This window comes from Stigmatopora nigra, chromosome 8, assembly GCF_051989575.1.
Source record: "Stigmatopora nigra isolate UIUO_SnigA chromosome 8, RoL_Snig_1.1, whole genome shotgun sequence".
NCBI lineage: Eukaryota > Metazoa > Chordata > Actinopteri > Syngnathiformes > Syngnathidae > Stigmatopora > Stigmatopora nigra.
Genome location: NC_135515.1, coordinates 6,339,728 through 6,362,037, shown reverse-complemented (window position 1 = coordinate 6,362,037; position 22,310 = coordinate 6,339,728). Strand labels below are relative to the sequence as shown.

General features: G+C 38.2%; 2 protein-coding genes across 5 annotated transcripts in view; one reads left to right on the top strand and one right to left on the bottom strand.

Annotated features, from left to right (window-relative positions):
* LOC144200415 (succinate receptor 1-like) overlaps window positions 1–22,310 on the top strand; it is a 112,019-nt gene that overhangs the window by 67,610 nt on the left and 22,099 nt on the right. Inside the window, exons 8-9 of the transcript XR_013327107.1 lie at window positions 14,796–14,885; window positions 15,267–15,421. The gene's annotated coding sequence lies outside the window, so the exon portion shown is untranslated. The remainder of the gene's footprint in view (window positions 1–14,795; window positions 14,886–15,266; window positions 15,422–22,310) is intronic.
* LOC144200414 (muscleblind-like protein 1) overlaps window positions 1–22,310 on the bottom strand; it is a 49,085-nt gene that overhangs the window by 26,522 nt on the left and 253 nt on the right. For 3 of the 4 annotated variants that reach the window (XM_077722555.1, XM_077722558.1, XM_077722557.1), the window contains exons 1-2: window positions 16,635–16,795; window positions 505–1,270 (exon numbers count right to left, since the gene is read on the bottom strand). In XM_077722555.1, coding sequence (XP_077578681.1) covers window positions 505–678 — 174 coding nt within the window. In that variant the 5' untranslated portion in view covers window positions 679–1,270; window positions 16,635–16,795. Of the gene's footprint in view, window positions 1–504; window positions 1,271–16,634; window positions 16,796–22,310 lie in introns of those variants that run through there. The other variant, XM_077722556.1, reaches the window with a different exon arrangement.

Genomic DNA, 22,310 nt, shown 5'->3' with positions numbered 1-22,310 from the left:
AAATCATCCTCTACATCGCCAATTGTCAATTATTGGGCCAATATGTGCATAAAAATGACCATTTAAACTCAGTAGGATTCAAACTCAGAAACTATTGACCGTGAGGTAGTTGCGCCAACCACTGTGTCACGTTTTATTCCCCATATTGCATGGATAATTGGTGTTAAAAATGACATGCTATTCACATATGTGGATTCCAGGTTTCAGCGATAATTATAATATTCATTTTTTCATTAATATTAGTAACTATTTTTGCATATGATTGATGAATTGATAATGCAAACGAATGAAATTATAAGATCACATCGCATTGTACTTCACATAAACCTTGAAATAAAGTCATAAAGTATCTTAGCTTGGAATTACCAAAGCGAGAGCATGACTAGGATTGTAGCTCAAATAAAACACAAATGCTTGTCTCTCGAGTGAGTTTTAGAAAGCTAAGAAGAATAGCAGAGAGGTCAGTGATGGATGGTGCAATGATAAGTTGTTTATCACGCTCACCTTGAGCGAGTCAAAACAGGCGATGACTCGGCCGTTTTCCACTTGGCAGCTCTTGGCGGGGTGGGCGAACTTGCACTCGTTGTCCGGCCTCGAGCACGTCCCCCTCTGGAATTCTCGACACACCTCCAAAGTCAGCCACTTTGTGTCTCGGATCGGTGTCACGTTCACTGCCATTTTGGAGCAGGAGCGACAGCAGCAGCAGCCGAAGGGGGCTGATGAGGAATAATGTCTCTCCAGCAAATGCAATTATGAATGTGCCTGTGTTTAGCTAATGAGGATGTATAAGTCAATGACATGGGAAAAGGTGGGCTTCAAATGTTTTTGTTTGGATTTGAGCAGTGAGAGGCCTCCAGAGGCTCTACCACCTGTAGCTCATCCTCAGGGCCCGTTTGGCTCAGATAGGAAGCCTTTTGCGGTCAGAAACTTCTCCACTGACTCGCTCCTCAACTCGACTGTCAGATGAGAGAATGGTAAAACATTATTGATTGCCTCGGCCCATGATGGGAAGAAGCAGGGCTCCTGGGAAGCAGGAGGAGGAGGAGAAGGGCGTGGTGGAAAAGATGAACGTGACGATCTCCTTCCCGATCACAGCATCTGATTCAATCTGTTTGTTCTCAACCTCAAAAGCGGGGAGGGAGGGGCCAACTGCAGCAAATCAGTTGCGTATTAGATGGTGTCGGCGGCCCTGCGAGGCAGTGCTGATGACAGTGGCCGGCTTTAGCGGAGTCCAAGAGCCATAGGCGGCTGTCCAAGAAGGCACTTCTCTCTGTGGACAAGGAGTGAATCGTGTCAGTAGGGCAACACACGCAAAAACCGAGGCTTAGACTTTTACACCCATTTAGAGTCAGTTGCTCTGAACCATAATGTGTCACAGTCTTAAGAGAGTACCTCAGATTACAAATAGATTTCCGTCCCTAAGGCTGAATGAACCCTATTTGTACATACTGTAGGTCTGTATGTGTTGTAGTCTGATAGTAGTTCACATTATAGCTGCATTAAAGTAATAAATGCAGGCAATATTTATGTAAAAAAAAATGGAGAAAAAAGAATTTAGGTGAAGGAAAATAATTCATAAACTTAATACATTTAATTGTCGTTCAATATTAATAGTATTGGCGAAAAATCAATTTACTACATTTGCCCGTGCTACTCTAATAGTGCGCCTTCTGTATTCTCAACAGGCTTCAACCAACAATGTCATTCTGTCAAAAGAATAATAACGTTCAATAAAAACAATTCTGTCATTTCACATTAGAGGTCCATCATGGCTGATTATACTAAGTGTAAGTAGATAGGCTGACAACAAAGTAATCTTTCAATTTCAATTGCTTCACACAGAGTGGCTGAAATGGTCACTTCTCCAGAGCAATTTCCAGAGCTCAAGCTAAATATTGTTGCAAGTAAAACGGCCAAGATAAAGCCAAAATAGAAAAGGGAGTAAGAGAAACTGGAGTTGGGGTGTGCTATTAGTCAGATGCATGAAAACATGTATTATGGACTTACTTCTGGAAAGTCATTTGTAAGATTAGAGTTTTCAATGAACCAAAGAGTCAAGATTTCAGTCAGATTTTTTTTTCTTGCCATCAGAAGTTCAAATCTTTCCCATATCCTAATCAGATTGATGTCAAATCAGTATTGGCAGTCGGCCAACAAGAATAGAGACAAAAGAGGCTTGAGTGTTCTCGTCACTGGAAGGCGGAATCCTGGTTAGTGATGATACTCTATTTCACATCCTCATTAGAAGAACTCTGACAAACACATTTCAACCTCCTCGGTCGCACAAAAATCTCTTTGCACAGTAAGCACCCTTATGCCCGCAGCCCACATGTTATTACATCACCTCTACATCCCCCGCTCACTAGAGCAGATGTGTTTGTGTATACTTACTCCATTGTTAGTTATATTTTATTTAAAGCTCGTTTCTAAATTCTTATCCCAACATCCTATTCCCATTATTTTAAATGTAATGTTCCTATATATATATCATTTAACAGTATTGCACTTTTGGTCGTATTTGATTTGGTTTTGGTCTGTTAACGTAAACGCAGTAAAGCACAGAATAAATATTCAGAATTTCTCCTAATCCTGATTTATAATTTATATGAATCTTGTATGATCAAATGAAATAGAAGGACAACAATTGTAGGAACATATTCCAATACAAGAGACAGGAAATAGCTGTCCTATTGGGACTTTTTTTTTTACAGAAAAATCCTAGAGAAGAAAAAAAGAAAGACTGAGAAAAATCTTGGTACGGATGTTAAATAAGCACTCCCACAGCTCCAAGAACTAGTTCTCCATTCTTGAGATATAATGGAATTTTTCCTTCGGGTGTGTAAATCTTGTTGTTGCTCTTATTTTTTTGCAAGCGTTCCTGAAGATGGACTCACTTTTACAAAATATGACATGTTATTGACACTTTTTTACTAAGTCCTGAACCAGGGAATTTCATGATTGGCTAGAAATAATCTGAAGTTAGATTTAGTGGAGGCTTTTCTCAAGGGTATTTGTTTTCAAAGAATTTTAGTCTTTAAATGTTTTGAACATGTTCAATTTTCAAGTCATCAGCCTTGATTCGTTTAGACCTTTGGGAAACATTTGCTTTTAACACATCCCAAAACATTGGATAATCTCATTGAGCAAATTTACATACTGTAATAGATAATTTAAATAACAGTGTTTGTTGTTCTTAGTCAGGAATGAGCAAGATTTCTGCACAAATAGACTACCTTATTTAGGTAGCAGGGGTTTTTAAAGAGACATATTATTCTCATGTGGATTTTTCAATTCATTTTTGCCTTTTGCTGACTTCATTTCATCATGCTCGACAGTACTTTAGAACAGAATGAGATGCAAAATCATTTACTGTTTTCTTTTATCTTACCTAGACTGGCACTGCTACTGAAATTGAATTATTGGGGAAGTAATAACAATGAGGTACAATGTAGATGAGGGGAAAAAAAAAAACGTGTGATTAGAATATTAACATGTAACAGACTGAGATTTGCCACTAATAGTAGATGCTAACAGGATAACTTCTTTTTAAACTCGTTAAAAATCTTGAGTAATTTACACATATTTATTCTATCTAGAAAGCTTCAGCAATTCTGCGATCTAAAATAACAATGTTGTCACTTTCTAGTTATTGCGATCCAAGAATAGTCAAGGAAAAATATATTTACAAAAAGCCATAATACTGTGGTTGTAATTGGACTGAGTGAAACACATTTGTGGTCAATAGCTTTTTGGGCCCATAGCTGACATTTCATGTGCATGTGTGTGTGAGTTTTGACTAAGCCATAGAAATTGAACTGTTGCAAAGAGAAGTCAGGTCCCATTGTCAGACAGCGACTACAATATAGAAAGGCACAATGATTTTTCTGCATGCATATTCTCACCGACTAACGTGACTATTGCTCCACTCGGCTCTCTCTCAAGGCAGATTGTAGGGTCAAACACTGTGGATGAAATATTCCACTGGGGTATATAGGTGGCATTCAGTGATAAACATCTTTATCTCATAGAGGCAGCATCTGGAGCTGTGCTCTGGACACTGATTAATGTGACCATTCACATCCAGATTCTAACAGACCTGCAGTGTGTCATATTATGGAAATTTAATTTTCTATGATTTTGCTCTAAGCTTCACACTGAGCGTGTTTGTATGTTTTATAAGGTTATGTTGTTCGTCCAAATGTGTGTGGAGGCAAAGCATTAGTTTTATTTGGATGACGTCAGACATGGCATGGGTGGAGTGTATCATAAAAGGCTTAATTCCGCTTTGAAAATTTCCAATTGCATCATTTTTCTTTGTTTTTTTCCCCATACTGTGTATCCCAATTGTGTCCCTACATAGCACAACGTTGGAATGTGCCACTTTAGTTAGATGTGCAGTGTTTATCTAAGCATAGCGGGCTGTATCTTAATTCACTTATTCACCCTTTTAAACAGTATATCATTAACAGGGTAGGGAATGAAAGGTAAAAACTATCTAATGATCCTGGCACTAAACACTAGCAAAACCTTTTTTGACTCAAAATTTTATTTGGACATTGTCTATTCAATCACTTTTCTTAACTACCACTATCTGATGATAAATGTTGATTCGTCAAACGCAACAGAAAAGCTGTACAAAATGAAGCACCAAGCACATAGCAACTGAAGGACGTCGGCCCATCTCTTATCCAAATTGTTCCCTGGAGTCATACTGTCAACACAGACTCTTAATGAGCCACCGTTACAAAAGCCTTGTGATTTGGCACCAAACATTCTGTACATGGTTTATCCAATTTTACTTGCCCTTTTTTACATGTGAAGATAAGATAAATAATTATAACGCTGTTTTGATTGACATTGACCATGGCACAAGACTTTTCAATTCAGCCAAATTTCAAAGCATATTTTGGTCAAAGTACCATAAGCTCAAGAATGAATCAGTCAAGTCCTGTTTTTGCTAAATTTTCATAAATACACCAATACTTTGACCAACTTTAAATAAAAACAGAATTCCTCCACAAATTAAGTGGTTCTATGCGGTTTCCAGAAAAAACAATAAAGACTGCTAACCTGTATGTTCTCTATGTAAAAAGAAAATAATCTAATATAATTTGACAGGTATTAGAGAATACTGTTTATCACTACTTCGTGATCTGAAGTCTTCAACATATTCAGAATTATTCTGCAACGTTTTATAGAGAATAACCTGCAGTGTTTTACAAATCAGTGTGCTGCACTGCAGTTCTTTTTCAATTTAGTAGTAGCACACATTAAAGAGGGCAGTCATTGTGCTTTAGAACACAAGTCTTGAACAAAGTCAAGCAAAACGTTATTTCTATTACGGAGAAGAGCAGAGTCCATTTAACGTATTGAGTTCTTGTGGCGCACTTGCATTTCCGGATGCAGATAAAACTGAGTACCATCCCCTCGCATTAAGATCCACCGACCAAATGGATATAAAATGAGTCTGCAGTGTCCAAATGGCAATTAGGCAAAGAAGTGATCTCCCCTCGGCTTTTGCCCGACTCCCGTCAACAGCCGTGACAAAATGAGCCATGTTTGTGGCGGGTTGAATGAATGAATGAGACCATGGTGGAACAAGGCTTGAACCTTGAGGAACAGTGTTCAGGAGGAGATATATACATAAATAAGGGCATCATCAATAAGCATCTCAGAATATTTAAATAATGTATGCAGGCCATTTCCCATTGCCTGAGGAAATAGATATGATTACACTATTGGACAAACTCTGATAGGAGAGATGTAGGAAAGTAATGCAACCCACCTATCCAATACATTTGAGATCACATTATAACCTTTTACGTTAGGGCCTCTCTTTCCAAATGTGATGTTATTTTTTACATTTTTTTACTTCTTTATTTCCATATATAATGTACATGCAGTCCCCCAAATATATTAACTTATATGTCATGAATAAAATCATCATCTTAATCATCCCAGTATTTATATCATCACTCATACCAGGAAAAAAGCCTGAATTTTAAATAAAATAAGATATATTACTTAATACAGGAAAAATAACTGCACACAAAATAATAAGTTACGTAGGTTTTCGAACCATGTCAGCCCCAAGAGTGACATCACATGGTCTGATTTATACTGGCTCCTATGAAGCTAAAAACTTGTGTTGCACAAATATTGCCTGATCTGATGTAATACTATTCCCTTCCAAAGAACATGCATACATTATTATGCTTTGCAAATATTACATCTTGTTAACATTTGGATCTTTTTCTATAAATGTAACAATTTCCATACAATGTCATTTTTTTTTCTTGACTTCAAGGTCTTTGTTTACAGAAAGCTATTGTAGCTGGTGCTGAAATGGTTGTCCTAATGGCGGTGCTCATTTGGCTCTACACGATTATTTGCAGTCTTGTGGCAATAAGCCTCGATATAGACAAGGGTGATTACTGTTGATTCATGATAATAAACCTTTGCTTCGAAATGATGATTAAAAACCAGATAAAGGGGAAATAAAGTCGACTATTTATGTGAAGCTTGCATAGGGCAACAAAATGCTGCACATACTCCGTTTTCTTTATCAAAAGCTAAATTCTTTCTGCACGTGCAGAAGTCGACAGAAAATAGAATGAGATGAACAAAATGGACAGGTGAGAAATTAAAGGAAAGGAAAAACGCAGATTGTCGATTTGACAATTTGCCCGAATATGATAAGTCTGAAACTTACTAACGTCAGCGGAGCAAAAAAAAAAAAGATAGCACGGTCATCCGGTAATACGAGATGACTGACATAGCAAAAAGCAGACGTTGGACGTGTCGTATTACAAACGACGACATTGTGGATGTTGGACCTGATCTGACCTTTACACTGATAGGACCAGTGTAACGAAGGGAGGGGGGGACAAGCAAAAAGCCCAGCGGTAGTATCAGAGGATGGGGGAGGCCATGGCAAGTGTGATGGAAAGCTAGAACCCACTGGATACCACAAGATGATAAATAGTTGGGGGCCAGTTTGATTCCTGGCATAAATCATGATTAATTTAATCTTTTACCGTTCTTTCATCTAAGAGTCCTCATCAGGTACACGCAATATTTTTAGTAGCTTACACATGCAAAATTATACCCTCACTGGGAATGGCTGTCCACACCTGGACTGGCCAACATTCATCCCTGCTATAATGATTTTATATAATTTTCATTACTTTTATTGAATTTGTGAAAAAAAACCCAAAAATCTTGGGAAAATAAAAACACTACTGTAGATAGGCAACCAATAAATTAGTGGTTTATCAGACTGCATTTTGTTTGTTGAGCTCATATTAGTAATAATAATCAAAAGAATAGTGTCGCATTGTTTTTGTTTATTGTCAATATTGGACAATGACCATCATCTTTGTAGCAAATGAATGACAACACTACTGGTAATTCTTTTCTGGGACTGAATGCGACTGATTATTTGTCCATAAAATTATCCATTAAACTTTGAACTGGGCTGATGAAACAGACGTGGCTTGTGTACGAATGCTAACTGAACATTTGTCATGAGAAGCCATTAGCGTAGACAGGCTGTGTCAACATAGAATAAAATTGTTAAAATTGTCATAATATGATGAACTGCACATTTTTGTCCACACAGTAATTTCATTGTAGCATCCCAAAGACAAACATGTGGAAGGAATTGTGTAGTTTTCATTTTTTTTTTTGCCAAAAAATCTAGAATTAAAAAAAAAAAAATTTGTTCATTACTTGTCAATTGCGATTTGCATTGATTGCTTTTTTTATTTAATTTTCAACTCTCATGACGCTGTAAAATATTATTCTGTGATATTTTAACAAAAGATGGAAGACCGTACACACCTATTGCATGTGGAGTTTCCCAATTCAAAACTTTGTATTGACAATTTATCATCTCAAAATTTATATTTTACGAACTATTAGAGGTAGTAATTGAAAAGCAGCCTATTGAGTCTCATCACTTGTACACCCTGCCTCTTTTCTTAAGTATTGATAGAAACATAATCAAGACTCAAAACCCCTGAAGTGACACAAAAATACTTACATCCAATATCCCTTTCTCTCTGATTGTCCAATCACATGACAAATCTCTCTTTTGCATCTACCACCTGTTCCTTTTTTATTTTTCATTTCTTGTTACGCATATGTCTCCCTTCTTCCCACAAATCTGCTCACCCTTCTGCTTGGTCGCACCCAAAGCATCATGTCTCGACTTTAAATAGTCAGCACCCTGAACAACACCCCTCCCAAGCAAGGTTTCCTCACACAACACTCCTTGGCGCCGCAGCGGCACAGAATTGTGCTGCAAGGTCATTGATGTCGTCGCAACAAGAGAAAGAGCATTGGAGGCAAGGACAAAGTGGCTAATGGTGTCAGGTCCTCTGTGGTATCAATGCTCTCGGCTCGATATGATGTAACATCAATTAGAACCTCATTAGAGCCATCATGTTGGAGGTGAGAAACAAGAAAACAGCCCCCAAATGGTATCCGTCCTTGTCTACATTATCTCTCCATCTTTTCCACTATCTTTGTTGCCAAGTTAAGTTGACTTCAACGCAATCAGATAATATTACTCAAACTCAATTCAATGCAAGCTTTTTCTTGCAAGACAAAGCGGAAAAAAAAACAGATGAGGGAACAAAAATCACAAGTCAGGTCATTATTTTTGTCAAGTTTCCCACCTGATGTATCAGAACAATTATCCCTATATCTTTATTTGACTGTTAATTATAAACATTGAACCAGAGAGCTATCTGAGAGGGTGGACTATATGTATATACTGGGTTTTTATGTTAGTTACACATTCTTAATGTGGCAATATAGACAAATTTGGAACAGCATTAATATTCACAACACCAGAAATGCATGGGTTGGAAAAAAAAAGTATCTTTCCAAGTTATTTATTAGCTCCCGATGTAAAACTTTGATCAAATATTTTATTTAAATAGGTACTGGCCTCATTCTTTCAATAATTTAGATGGGCAGAGGGTTCAGTACAAACCTAACCGCAATCAGATTTTACTGAAGGCAATGGAAGATGGATAAATTCTGAAGAAATCCCAACATTTGTAGCAACAAACTTTAACAATCCTGATTCACACGTGTTACAATATACAGTATCTCTCTGCCTAGCTTCACAATTAGGCCCTATTTTAATTGACAGTAATTGCTTTAGGCTATATATATCCCCAATAGCCCAAAGTCTGTGTTGAGCGCTGATTACTTGTTTCCACGGAAAAGATCAATTAACATTTTGGCTTCCCTCTGTGGAGGTGTGGCAATGCTGTCAGCATTTCCAATGAAGTCTTATCACATTTCCAGATGTTGCACAACTTTCTATTTGTTTTTACATAGTAGCCGTAACTAACCTTGTATTTTGCCATCTGCATAACGGGGCAGTTTTGTAAATGGCAGCGTCTTTGGGGTTAACAGTACAAGAGAAGGTAAATGTCAAGCCACTAAAATAAATCTGTCTGCTTCTGTTGTGAGCCAGTTAAGAAAAAATCTTAATATCATAGAAGTTCCTCATTAAGAATAAATTAAATCAAATGACTAAGAATAATCGTGAGGGCTAGATACATTTCCTACATCACTCAGAGCAAAAAATAAATGGCTGCTCTGTTCAAGAAATCTAATGCATTTTTGAAATAAAAATGCTCAGAGTTAAAACAAGAAGACAGGGCGGAAGGACAAAGGACAGGAAGGAAGAACGAGGGAAAGAGATGGACATCACTGCAAAATTAATGAATTCCGACATCTTGCCGAGGGGACGACCGTCCGTATTAATGAATTAATGAGTCAGGTAGCGAGAATTCTTGTTGAGCAACAGCTTGGCCACGCCCCTACAAGCTCACGATTCCACTCGCCAGTGTTGTCTTTGAATACTCATCATTCCCCCCCTTGGATTAAGTCATTTCCACTCATCTCTTCATCAGAGCAATCTTTGACATCCTTCAATTCCACACACACAAGTACGGACTGCTAAGCATGAGGCAGCAGATCTGCATCATCAAGAGAGGACACAAGTGAAGAGATGAATGGAAGGTCAGCCACAACATTGATATTCAAGACTCGAGCGGATGAGTAATATGTGTGCATATGATTAACATTGGCTCTATCTCTCTTTGAAGAGCAAAGACTCCTTCCTTCAGCTGAAAGAACAAACAATGTATGTTTTTTTAGTCAATCATCGTATAGATCCTTTTACAATAGAGAAAATACCTTATTCTAGGTAGACTCTGTTGCTAGGCAGAATATTAGATTGCTCCCCTAAAGGCCTAAGGAAAAAAATCATTGTGCCAGCCTCCACTACTAAGCTTTTTGAATATGTGCCAGCAGCAATGTGAAATCAGAGAAACAGTGGCAGAAAAAAAAATAGTCTTGCAAATATTCACTCTTTTGAAGAATGGAAAGACAAAGAACACAAAGTTTAACATTGCTACCTGTTTTTAGAGTATGGATATGAGTTCTGGAAAATGATTGTGCTAATCGCCAACAGAATTTGTCTGTACTTTTGAGCCTAATGGAAAAAGAAAATGTCATGTGCCAGCCTTACCCACTTGACTGTTCGAATGAATGCCAGCAGCAACAGAACAGGATGACAGTCAGGCAGACATTAAGGACATTTCTACCCCCATAAGAACTATTATCAGTTTAATAAATATGAGTCCCCTCTCTGAATAAATATATGCTAAACACACACATCTGTTTTTGAACCTTAGTCAGACTGCATAACAACAATGACAGATCAATTTTATTTCGCCACTTGTTGCTAGAAAGAAGTTGTGATTTTTGTTGTTGTTGACCAAATCCCATTAGAGTATTGTAAATACCAGTCTTAGCCACTAATAAGTCTGGGCAAACACTATAATTCAACCATCAGTAATTTTTTTCCGCATTCTTGACAATTCCACTCACTAAATCATCTGAAGTCATCTGAAGGGCGTCACACATAAGAACTATATTTTGGTTCTGAACTTTTCAATATTCTAATTTACACTAGATATTAGTAAAATGCTGCCTAATATTCTACAAATCGCCAACGACAACGGGCGTGTCTGCGTGGCTCGGCAAGACTGGCGTAAAGTGGGGACTAGTATAATACTGCAGCATCTGCAGCTAAAGGAGACCAACATGGTACACTCACGCTAGCACACGGTTAATTTTGCCATTACCTGCATCCTCAAATGTTCCAACATGGCTCAAAAAGGAGCGGCTTTATGATTGATATATGATCAGTTATGACTGCACTCTGCCTCGTGTCATGAAGGGAGAGACTTCAACTACACTTGTGACCCTGAATAGCATAAGGAGTAAAGAAAATATATGGATGATTGTAAGTTTTACTGTGCACATATTGTAGAGAAAAGCATACATTTTATGCCTTTTACTACCTGCATGTTGTAAGGCTAGTGTGGCGTAATGCAGCAGCAGTGAGTGTGTCACTGAGTTCATGGACATAAACCAAGCCACCGCCAGACTGGTCTGCTCCTCGCAGGAATAGCAATGGAGGAGCGTATATGTCTCTGTGTAAAGAGTGCAGTGGAAAGAGAGAACGATTGGAAGATGAGAGCGCAGATGAGAGCAAGCGCCCGAGACAGAACAACGGAGACATAAAGGGTATAAAAAGTGGAGGAGATTCAGTCATAATAGGTGGGAGGTTGGTCAAGGGAAAAAGTTGAAAAAAGCTCCCCTGGGTGGTTTTACAGGCTTCCTCACCCATGGAGCCTCTATCCTTATAAAGAGACATACAGTACACTGTGCTTTTTTACCCCTCCATTGAGTAGAAGAGTGTTGAAATTCAGACAGCAAGACAGGTGTTGGAGACAGATTTGAGTGAAGAGACATGGTCTGATGTACTGAAAGTACAAGGTGACCATTTTTTTTTGCCGTTTTCATAGATTTTATTGTCTTGAATGTCTACTAATTCAGGTTTCCTCCCACGTTTCAAAAACATGCATGCAAGGCTGATTGGACACTCTAATTTGCCCCTAGGTATGGGAGTGAGTGTGGATGTTTGTCCGTCTCATTGTGCCCTGTGATTGGCTGGCCACCGATTCAGGGTGTCCCCTGCCTCTGGCCTGGAGACAGCTCGGATTGGCTCGAGAACTATAGAGCGGTTCAGAAAATGAGATATGAGATGAGGCGAGACTGTCTACAAATATGAAGTGGAGAGGGGGGGGGGTACTCAGATGTGTTTAACATATCTTTGCAGTTGTACATGCATTTTTTTTGTAAAATAATAACAAATTGCAGTTATCAAACCATTATATAAAGGGATTCTTGCTTGGATTGTAGTGGGTGGAGCATGATCATATTGGGTGTTTGCTCAAAATGTATTGGAATCAATGATGCAACATTACAAAGCCGATGACTACACACCACATGATCTGCAAATTTCATCGTCGTAGCCAATTCAGGAAATGCCAAGTGGAGTAGAGAGCAACATTCCAGATTTGCAGATTTTCAATCTGTGACTTCAGACAAAAATACTTTAAACAAAACATTCCTGATGACATAAACCCCATTTCCAAAAATGGCTATTTAGTGAAGACACAACATTCTCGACTTAGAACCCTCAAAATGCCTTATCATAGTTATTGGCATCCGTTACCCTCACGCAGAAAGGATTATAAATCAGAAAGAAATATAGTCTCACTAATCGATGAGAAGGTTGGCAAAGACAAAAGAACCATTAAAGAGGATGTTCTGGGAGGGGGACACTCCAGCATTGAATGTAATGTAAAATTGTTTGTCAAATCATCACGGTTTTATTAATGTGTTTACTCAACATGAAAATCAGGCAGAATAGCTATCCAATGACAGATGGACCTAATTTTGGTAAATTTGTATGGTCTGTCAAGGTCTGTCTGTATTACTTAGAAAATGGCATGAAGACTGCATCATTATTTTTACACAAGTATTATTTAAAACCATAAATTGTTTTCAGGCACAATTCTCAAATCTTATTTTACTCCACCAAGCCCAAGGAAATCTTACATCTTTTTTCCAAGCATTGTTATTAAAAGAATGTTCCCTGTTAAACACTTGACTGATTTTCAAAAGTGTAATTGATTTATAGAAATATGTATAATATTTCAGAATTACAGTCATGATGTTAGGTCAGATAATCAGGTTAAACCGTTTGAATGATCAGTCCTGACCTTTTCTACAGCAGATCAGGGAAAATAAGAAAAAATATCTACCGCAATAGACCCTGAACCATTCAATTATCTCTGAGAAAAATGTGTTTGAAACATTCAAAGATCGGGTCTTTACTGATTTTGATCAGGAATAATTAGGCTCAAATTAGTCCCGTTTATCACTATATCTGTACATCGCTTAAGGAATTACTTGTAAGCCAATTCTTTCTTTTTTTTCCATAATGAATTTGCCTAAGTCTATGCAGTATACTATGCAGAATTACATGTTATAATGGTCATTTGCAAATGCAAGTCCATGTTTTATCCGACGTTTTATTGTACAACCGTCACTATTTCCTCCCTAAACATGTTGTTCTAGGGCAAAAATTGGTTCCTACAGAGATATTTCTGCACAACTGAATGACTTTTCTGTTTTTACGATTAAATAAATGTTCAAAAGGAATCCCTTTCCACTGCATTGCTCTTGTATTGGCTCTCATTTGACCACGCAGGTGCATTTCTCTCTTCTTTATTGCTTCATAACTAAGGCAGCGCCCAGTAGATATGTCATTTGGATATAAACGCGTTTCTACGAGCGATGTGGTCATTTTTCTCGACGGGAGCGGCGTGAGGCCAAACAGGCAGTAATCTTTCCTCTCTGCCATCTATGACTAATGGCTCACATTGACACCGTAATCTGCGGAAATCACGGCGGGCAAACTCCGAGGGGTCCAGCTGTATTTACTAAAGATTACATCTTCAACGAGTGTGTGTTAGGGGCGCGACAGCTTTACAGACTGCTGGGAAAATAGCAATCACACGCCATTGACTGACTCGCCTGTGATTTTGGCACTCGCCAAATACTCTCAAAGGACTCCCCCAGCCATTTTTGTGTCTGTCTAAATGGCAGTGTCGAGCTCTGTGTTGTAGTTCTGTCACCTTCCCCTTCTTGATCACAGAAAGCTCATTTTTTGTGAATGCATCTTGACTTTTCACCCTTTGTTCACACATCTGAAACCAGACAACCCTTTTATAATCAGAGTTTGGGCAATTCCATTCTGTTTTCTCCCAACACAGACACATCATTATTCATGCGTAGCTTTTTAGATGTTGTGCCTTCCTGCAATGCCCTTGAATTTCTGTTTGATCCGATCTGAAGCGACACCTTTTTTTTCTCTTTTCCTGTGGCACACATTAGTATAGTAGAAATAAAGAGCAAACACAGGAATGAAGAAGTGCTGGGTTTGAAACAAGGGTGCATTTGCTTGCAGTGAAGTGTTAGATGTTGACATCACAATCATGCGAGAGTACTTTGGCAGAAAAAAGTAGAAAAGTTCATGAAACTTCACCCCCACCGGCCAGTAATATAAGCAAAACAGCACATTTTAACGTGAGTCAATGAGCAGCAACATTAGATGGAGTGAGAACAATATAGATTTAGATTTTTGCGTTTTTGACATTGAAATAGCCATCTATTTTCTACTGTGGGTCCTTTATGGATGGGAGGAAAACTCATCTCATAATGCTTGCAACTCAGGCAAGTGAGTCATCAGTGAAAATATTTATTTTAGAGTGATTAACTGGTATGGAAGTTTTTTAATTGCTGTTTTGTGAAATTCTTATCAGACATCTTTTTTCATTTTTGATTTACAGGGCACAGACGAAAACTCCTTCCATGAAATCTGCATAGCAACAAGTGTTCAAGGAAGAAAACCAGGAAAAAAAAGTGATTCTTGTAATCAGGTACTGCTCTTTTTTTATAATAACAAATTATTTGCATGGGTTAGCTGTGTTAAAAAATAATAGGAGGGGTGAGGGAGGGGGGGGGGGTGAAATACAGTAGACAATTGAAAAGCTGAAGTATGACTAAGACAAAGAAAAAAACTAACGTCTCACCTACCACCCTGACATGATGTGGCAATTAGATCGATGGATACACCCTCATTGACCATTTATTTCCCATAACTCATTTTTTCCCCATTAGCCTGAAGAACATACTGTTTTTTTGGGGTTTGTATTTCCTCCAAAGTGTTCTGTTTATATTGATAATGATAAATGTCATAGTTTAACTTAATCGAATAGTATAAAAAATGCAAGAAAAGGCTGACGCATTTCTTCTCCAAGGTAAAGAACAAAACAACATATTGCTTCATTTCTCATTTTAATGATGCTTGAATATTGCATCATGGAAGGAAAGTTGATACAAGATGGATAATCTGCAAAAGGGAAACTTGGATAGAAACTATTGAAAGATGACTATTTAACCATCACAGCCAAAGGTACGTACATGTTCCTATTTTGAAAGTGTCACAATTTGCCACTATGCTACTGGAAAGAAATTTTCAGATGGAATACAGATGTTGGTTACTGTGCAGGTGTTATATCAGATATTGTATGAAATTGTGAAAAGAGTACTAAAGTGCATTCAAGGCCGCAATCCATTAGTTTTATGAATATAGAGAAAGAGTAAATATTGCTTTGCGTTCATATTCTGAATGGTTTGGAGAGCATGCTTTTCTTCTGTGAAGCTTCTTTATCAATGCCTTGCCTTTAATCAACCTTTGGGTTGGAGCAACCTCCGTTAAAACTTAACTGTATTCATGTTGCTCTTTTTATGTGAGGGAAAATGTATCTGTCACGACCAAATCATTTGAACAGGGCGGGTTACTAACCCATGAACAAATGTTCACCGTCAATCGCTGCCAATGAGTTAACAAGTGGAAACACTGAATTACTGTACCAAAGAGTGATATTATTTCCAACAAACTGCTTTCCAATTGGACAACTGCCTTTCGCACCAAATGCAAAATTGAATAATAATTACTTGTATGCATAGTTCTGAATGTTTTCTTAAGCAGCGCGTTCCCGTAGGACAATGTGAGTGCATTTTTTTTTTGTCGTTCAAATATGAGTGCACAGCATTAACAGTAAGAGTCACACCATGGTGCAGTCCAATTGGGATAGTGTGAGAAATAGTCTGCCAGAGCAGAGGATGTGTGTCAATGTCCGTGTGTGTATGTGTGTGTGTATGTGTGTGTGCGCCAACTTCTCCTTGCAACATTAAACACTGACACTTGCCCATTTGTTTGTCCGCTCAGCTCTTTTCCACATTCAAAGTCTCCCACCTCACACTACTGCGCATTAGAAGAAAAGCACGATGACCACCGGCATGCTATGCCCACTTATATGTACACACACGCACAGACACACACACACACACACACACACACACACACACACACACACACACACACACACACACGCACACACAGATTTATGCAGGGATCCATCCCACTGATCGGCCAGATGGTGATTACAATATATTCCAAAAAGTGATATGCCAGGTGATAACAGGACCAAGTCATCAGAAACAACTCGTGTCTAAATGCACGCAGTATCTCTCTCTTTCTCCCTCGCTCACTCACTCACGCAAACAGACTCAAACACACACACACACACACACACACACACATACAGAGTAAACAGACTTACTGTGCGCAAGGACTCTCATCTGACTGCTGCTGAGAGAAGAATGGAAAGTGAAAACCTCATGCTTGCTTGGCGGCACTCCTCTCTCCTCTGTCACTGCCCCCTCCGCATCCTCCTCCTTTTTCCTTCCTCCTCCTCTTCGTTCTCCTCCTCCTTCTCCTCTTTCTACCTCCCTCCCTCCGATCCTCCCTCGCCCGCCCTTCACTCTCTCTTCCGCCTTCCCTCTAGTCAGAGGATCGCCGCATTCGACGCCGCGCACGGCTTCTCCATCTAAGGCAGCGCGGTTAAACGTGTCACACACAATTTATCCGCAGCAGGAATCTGACGGCCAGGGTCGTACGCAAAAGGGAGGACACGTGGAAAGGGGGCGAGGGGGGTTAATAGAGGGGGCGGAGAATGGCTTGCTTGAACAAACTTCTTCTGTCAACACACCCCTAATTTCACATACTGTGAAAATGCTACCGTGGAGTGGGATTCAAGTGGTCTCCGCTGTTCTAGCCCCTCCCTCATCCTTGTCTCCCCACCATCTGCAGAGGCTAATGCTCGTACAGATGCAGTTATTTCACAAGGCACCACCTGCACCAACACAGCCACATCAGCAGAGTGAGGGCAAAAAAATGCTTGGAAACACAGCCAAGGTCAAAGATAATAGGCCAAAGGACACAGGTTGACTTTGGAATTCATGTTTTTCCTTTAGAATTCAAAGATTGGAGAAGGGAGTCAACATTGTAAAACCGTGACCAACTTTGGCTTTAATTATGATTAAATGTCGTCAATTGTAATCCAATTGCTTTTTTTTAATGCCATAGTGGATATATATGTTCAGTTTGGAATAGGCAGGTGTGGAAAGTTTTCAAACAACTGTAGTTACTAATAAATCCTTGTAGATTTTGATGTTGTAGTGCGATTAAATTCAGTTGACCGCTTTTGAGTTGAAGATCAGCTTGAGAGACACCTTGGCAGTAAAATAAATGGCTGCAGATTTCCCTCATAGGTAAAAGTGAAGGACTATTTTAAAATGGACCCTCTGTGGGGGCCTGCTAAATGGCAGGGATAAACATCTTTCCAAAAAGATGAATTTCTGAATATTATACTTTGTATAAATACACCTACAAGATAGATTTCTGATGTTCTTCAGTAAATGAATGCTTCACAGCTAAGTGGTCTGTACCTTGAAGTAGGACTGAGGCTGTTCATTAAAGATGTTCTTGGGATTTGGCCCAATTGGCTGGATGGCTGTGATTAGTGTTTGGCAACAGTTCGGAACACAGACAAATTTGCCAAGCAACTGAGCTGTGTTCGAGTGTTCAAATTGTGTGGGTATTTGCTTTTTTTTTTTTACCTTTTAACAAATCAAGCAAATATATAAAATAGCTCTATCTGACATTTAGATAAGGAGAGTGGTGTGTATAATTGGAATTCTAATTTAGGTAACTGGCATACATATGTGGGAATATTGTTGGAAAAAAAATGCTCTGGTTTAATTTACTCTGGCTTCAGACAACATTCCAGAACTAGAAGAAGCACAGTGTGAAAACTTCTGCCAAAGCAGCCTGCTGCTTCAAAATGCTTTCACTCTTTTCTCCTCATATCTCCTACCATCCATTTCCATTTTCAACCTACCACTGAATTCATTTTCTGACCTTTAAGACCTTTTATCTCACCCCAAAATTCTTCAATCTTCTTGCATCTTAAAAACAGATTATCCAAATTAGGTTAAAGTTTTTGAACAGAAAAATGCAGACACTGATGTGAATGTGATCTTGTATTTTTGTATTATTTTTCGGTTGGCAACCAATCCTGTTCAGTCTGGTATTCAAACATTTTACATTAACTAAAATATAAAAAAAGATACATATAAAAATATCTCCCTGTGACATTATACATATCTCCAGCATTATATATTTTCCAATTCTTTTAATATGACTATAGCCCCACTGCCCTGAGACATAGTTACCTAGATATTGTCATCATATTTCAAAGCACGTCCATTATTTGAGACAGCCTGTATCAGGATGGCCTCTCAGCGTGACGCAGTAATAAACACATTGCCGCACAGACACGATGTGGTGCATACTCTCTCCTGCGCGGCATCCATCCACTGTGGGACAGCAAAAGTCACAAGTGTTGCCATAGCAGCCAACTCCATCAACATTACGTCATTTCCGCGCATGTGCTTGTGTCAGGTGGATATCAGTGAGTGACTCACACTCACTGACTTGTGACTCCAACAAATCACATGTTTGAAATGTTTTTAATACACTAGCTTGTCTTAGTCTGTTTACATGATAGAGCAAAAGCCTCCAATCTTGTACTGTATGTACTACAGCAAAATGAGTCTAATAGAACGATTGCAGTAGTTTGTAGAATGAAATGGCAATATTAAGAGTCCCACCTGTGCCCCCAAAACCATGTGACTCGCCAAAAGATCCTGGAAGGGATGGCGCAGAAATCACAAGATTATGATTGTTTATAGAAGGTCTCTAAAAATATAAAGTGATGTCACTCTGAATGGAAAAAAAACACTTTTCCTCATAGCAAAGGTTTGTGTTTACTTTTGCCGTTGAGGGTTCACACAGCAAACATGAGGCTACCAGTTTTATTTCTTTACAAGATTGTGTTGCACAGTCACTTTTTGAAAGCATTTTACTTGGACTTTGAAACGGTTTTAGTCTTGTTTATCTTAAAACAGTAGCAAGCGATTTTTAGCACTTAAATGAACACGTAATGTAAAAATGGATGGTAGTGCATTGAGATACAAGCTAATCCATGCATGCAAAACACAATCGTTATTCATCTATTCATTTTTGTAATGCCTGATTATGCCGTTAATCTGTTGAAGTCGCGAGTTTATAAAAGTAAATATGAAACTAACCCACTGGTGTAATAAATGAAACATTAGGATGATCTCTGAAAAAAATACAAAGATACAAGTTGTTTCCCACTAGTAATAATGATGTACTTTGGGTTTTTAAGGCGCACACTGGTGAGAAAACACAGCATGTTGAAAGGTTTTGGACTTTAAGGTAATTGCTGCAATTGCAGATCATTTAGTGAGAATGAAGGGAGAGCTTTTTAAGGGGGCTGAGTGTGTGAGTGGGAGGAAAGGCATGCTTGCTGCAATATTTTTGTGATCCTTTAAAAGGAGATGAGTATGTATTCCTAGAAGAAAAAGAGGAATGAGGAAAGAAAGACCACCGAGCGAGAGAGAGGGGGGTTTTAACAGTGACATCCGGATCCATCTATCACAGTTTGATGCTAAGTGAGGCCAAAAACTGGACTGACAGCGAAAGAAGCTTTTTTTTTAAAAACGTTCTCAGCAAGGTGATCTGCTTTAAGTAATCTCTGCTCGCTCGTAATGGATTTCATGCCGGTTTGTCAACATTTTTTGAAACAGCTGAATATGCATGGCTTTACTTAATCACAGCTGCCTTACACTTTAAATGTCTAACCAATGGAAAAAAGGATGATAAATTGGAATGTAAAATCACTCATAGCTAAAAAGAAAATGTTAATTAAGATTTCCACCCCACCCTCTTTTTTACTAGTCCTTTTAAACTGTTATATTATAATATTAAACAGACAAAAAATATATATATATATATATAAACATGAAGAATGTCTGATTTGGCACAATCTGTTTTTTTATGGACTACTGTATTAGTAAATGATTACTAGTGAATCTATTTCATCAGATAAAATGAAAACTAACCATTAGATTACAATTAGCATTATATTTTAAATAATTCTATTTTTGCACTAATAAAAAAGGATATATAGTAAGTGGAATACGATGCAAAACATATTTATGAATAATTTATCATATTATATTTTAGTGTGCATTAGAACATTTCATTTTTAGTAGGATTTTATATTATAATGGTTTAATACTCTACAATCGTTAAACTTTTTATGTATTTTGTAGTGTATTTTTCTTCTATAAACCTTTCTCTGCTGATTCTAAAAAATACAAAAATAAAACGATTAATATGTATATTATTTTACTGTGTCGACTCTGACAGTTTTTGGTCGTAGTTTTGAATTTGGTCATAATTATTTTGAACTTTGTTTAGTGTTATCTTTCAATAGAGTGATCAGTGCAGATAATATACTTAAATGTATTGTTGCTGGACCGTGTATATCACAAGAAGAGTAGTTATGAAATAATTCTAGAGTGGAGGCAGAGCTATATTGGCGTCTGTCTGCTTGATGTGAGATCATAATGAAATGAAACGTTAATAGAAAAAAAAGAAAAAAAGGGGGGGAGGGTGTAAGGTTGGTTTTAGTGTCTGGCTTTGTCAGTTTGACAGTCGGATTTGCAGCAGGACAGGAGCGGCACTTTGAGCAAATGGAAAATGAAAAAAGGCTGCATGTTATTTTCATATTTTAGCCCAGTCGCTGCCTAAAATGCTATGAAGGGAACCCGCGAAAATCTAACAACTCTGGCCAGGCTTGGGTGTGCAATCAAGTCCAATAGAAGTAAAATGACTGGCGATGTAGTCCGTGTTCTTCAGGGATCACAGTGCAACCCAACTTGTTCCCAGAGTCGTTCAGTTTCTATTTGTGAGCTATTTTTCACTCAGGCCCTATTTGAATTGTGTGGAACCTTTGCACACGAGACTACAAACATGATTTCTCAGTGGAATCGCATGATCCAGAAACAGAATCTCCCATTTGAGTCCCTTAATAAAGTAATTACATTTCCAAAGCAGTCCTGCGGCCAGCGTCTGTCTCCTATGTGAGGCTGTGGATGGCTCGCTGACCCTCAAACCAGAAAATGACCTTTAGAGAGGACAGCTCCGTATGGATGTAAACACAAAAAAACGACTACATTTGTTTTTCATGTCCCAAGAGTAAAAGTAATCGATCACAGGATACATTCGAGAAAAACTGGGTGGGGTTGACACTGTAAATGTTCTTATTCATAGTTGTGACCAGCCAGTTCTATTTTCTTTGTGTGATACAATATTAGGTTTATAGAGAGGCATTGCCTGCCAAAAATATTAGAACAGCGAGACCAATTCGGCTTCTTTCAGACTGCAGATTTATTGTGATTTTTTTGTCTATAACCAATGTGACCTGGTCTTTTAGTCCGTGGATAAAGATTGGAAATTTAGTCGACCCATTGAATAATATCAGCGGATATTTGTATGAATGTAGTGAGTACGTCAACAAGTGAAATACATCACTTAATCCTCAACATTGACAAAACAAACAACAGATGCAAACTAACATAAGCAGAGAAATGGGCATACAATTATTTTTTTCTCCTTGATAGAGCACGCAAAGCTAGCAAATTTGCATAGAACTTGCACCGAATAGAATAATTTAATTCCCAAAATTAGTTTTAACAAAAAGTTAGCTTTTTGTATTGTTTAATGGCATCTTGTCAGTTGTGATATTGTTTGCACCCCTTGTGGAGTTTCCACTGTAGAATTAACTCTGAACAGTTGGAGCGAAAGTTTAAATACTATGAAAGTTTAAATAATGATTGTTCACCTGGCCCTTAACATTTTATAAATATTTAAAAGTGTTGGAATTGAGAATTGTGTTGATGGGACGCCATATATGGACCTTAATAGTGGAGGTACAGAAGTAATTAGATACTTTAAAACAAATAAATTAAGAGGACGAGCAACTCACGTCACATGGAAACTCACATGCTGGCAAAAGTAGGCA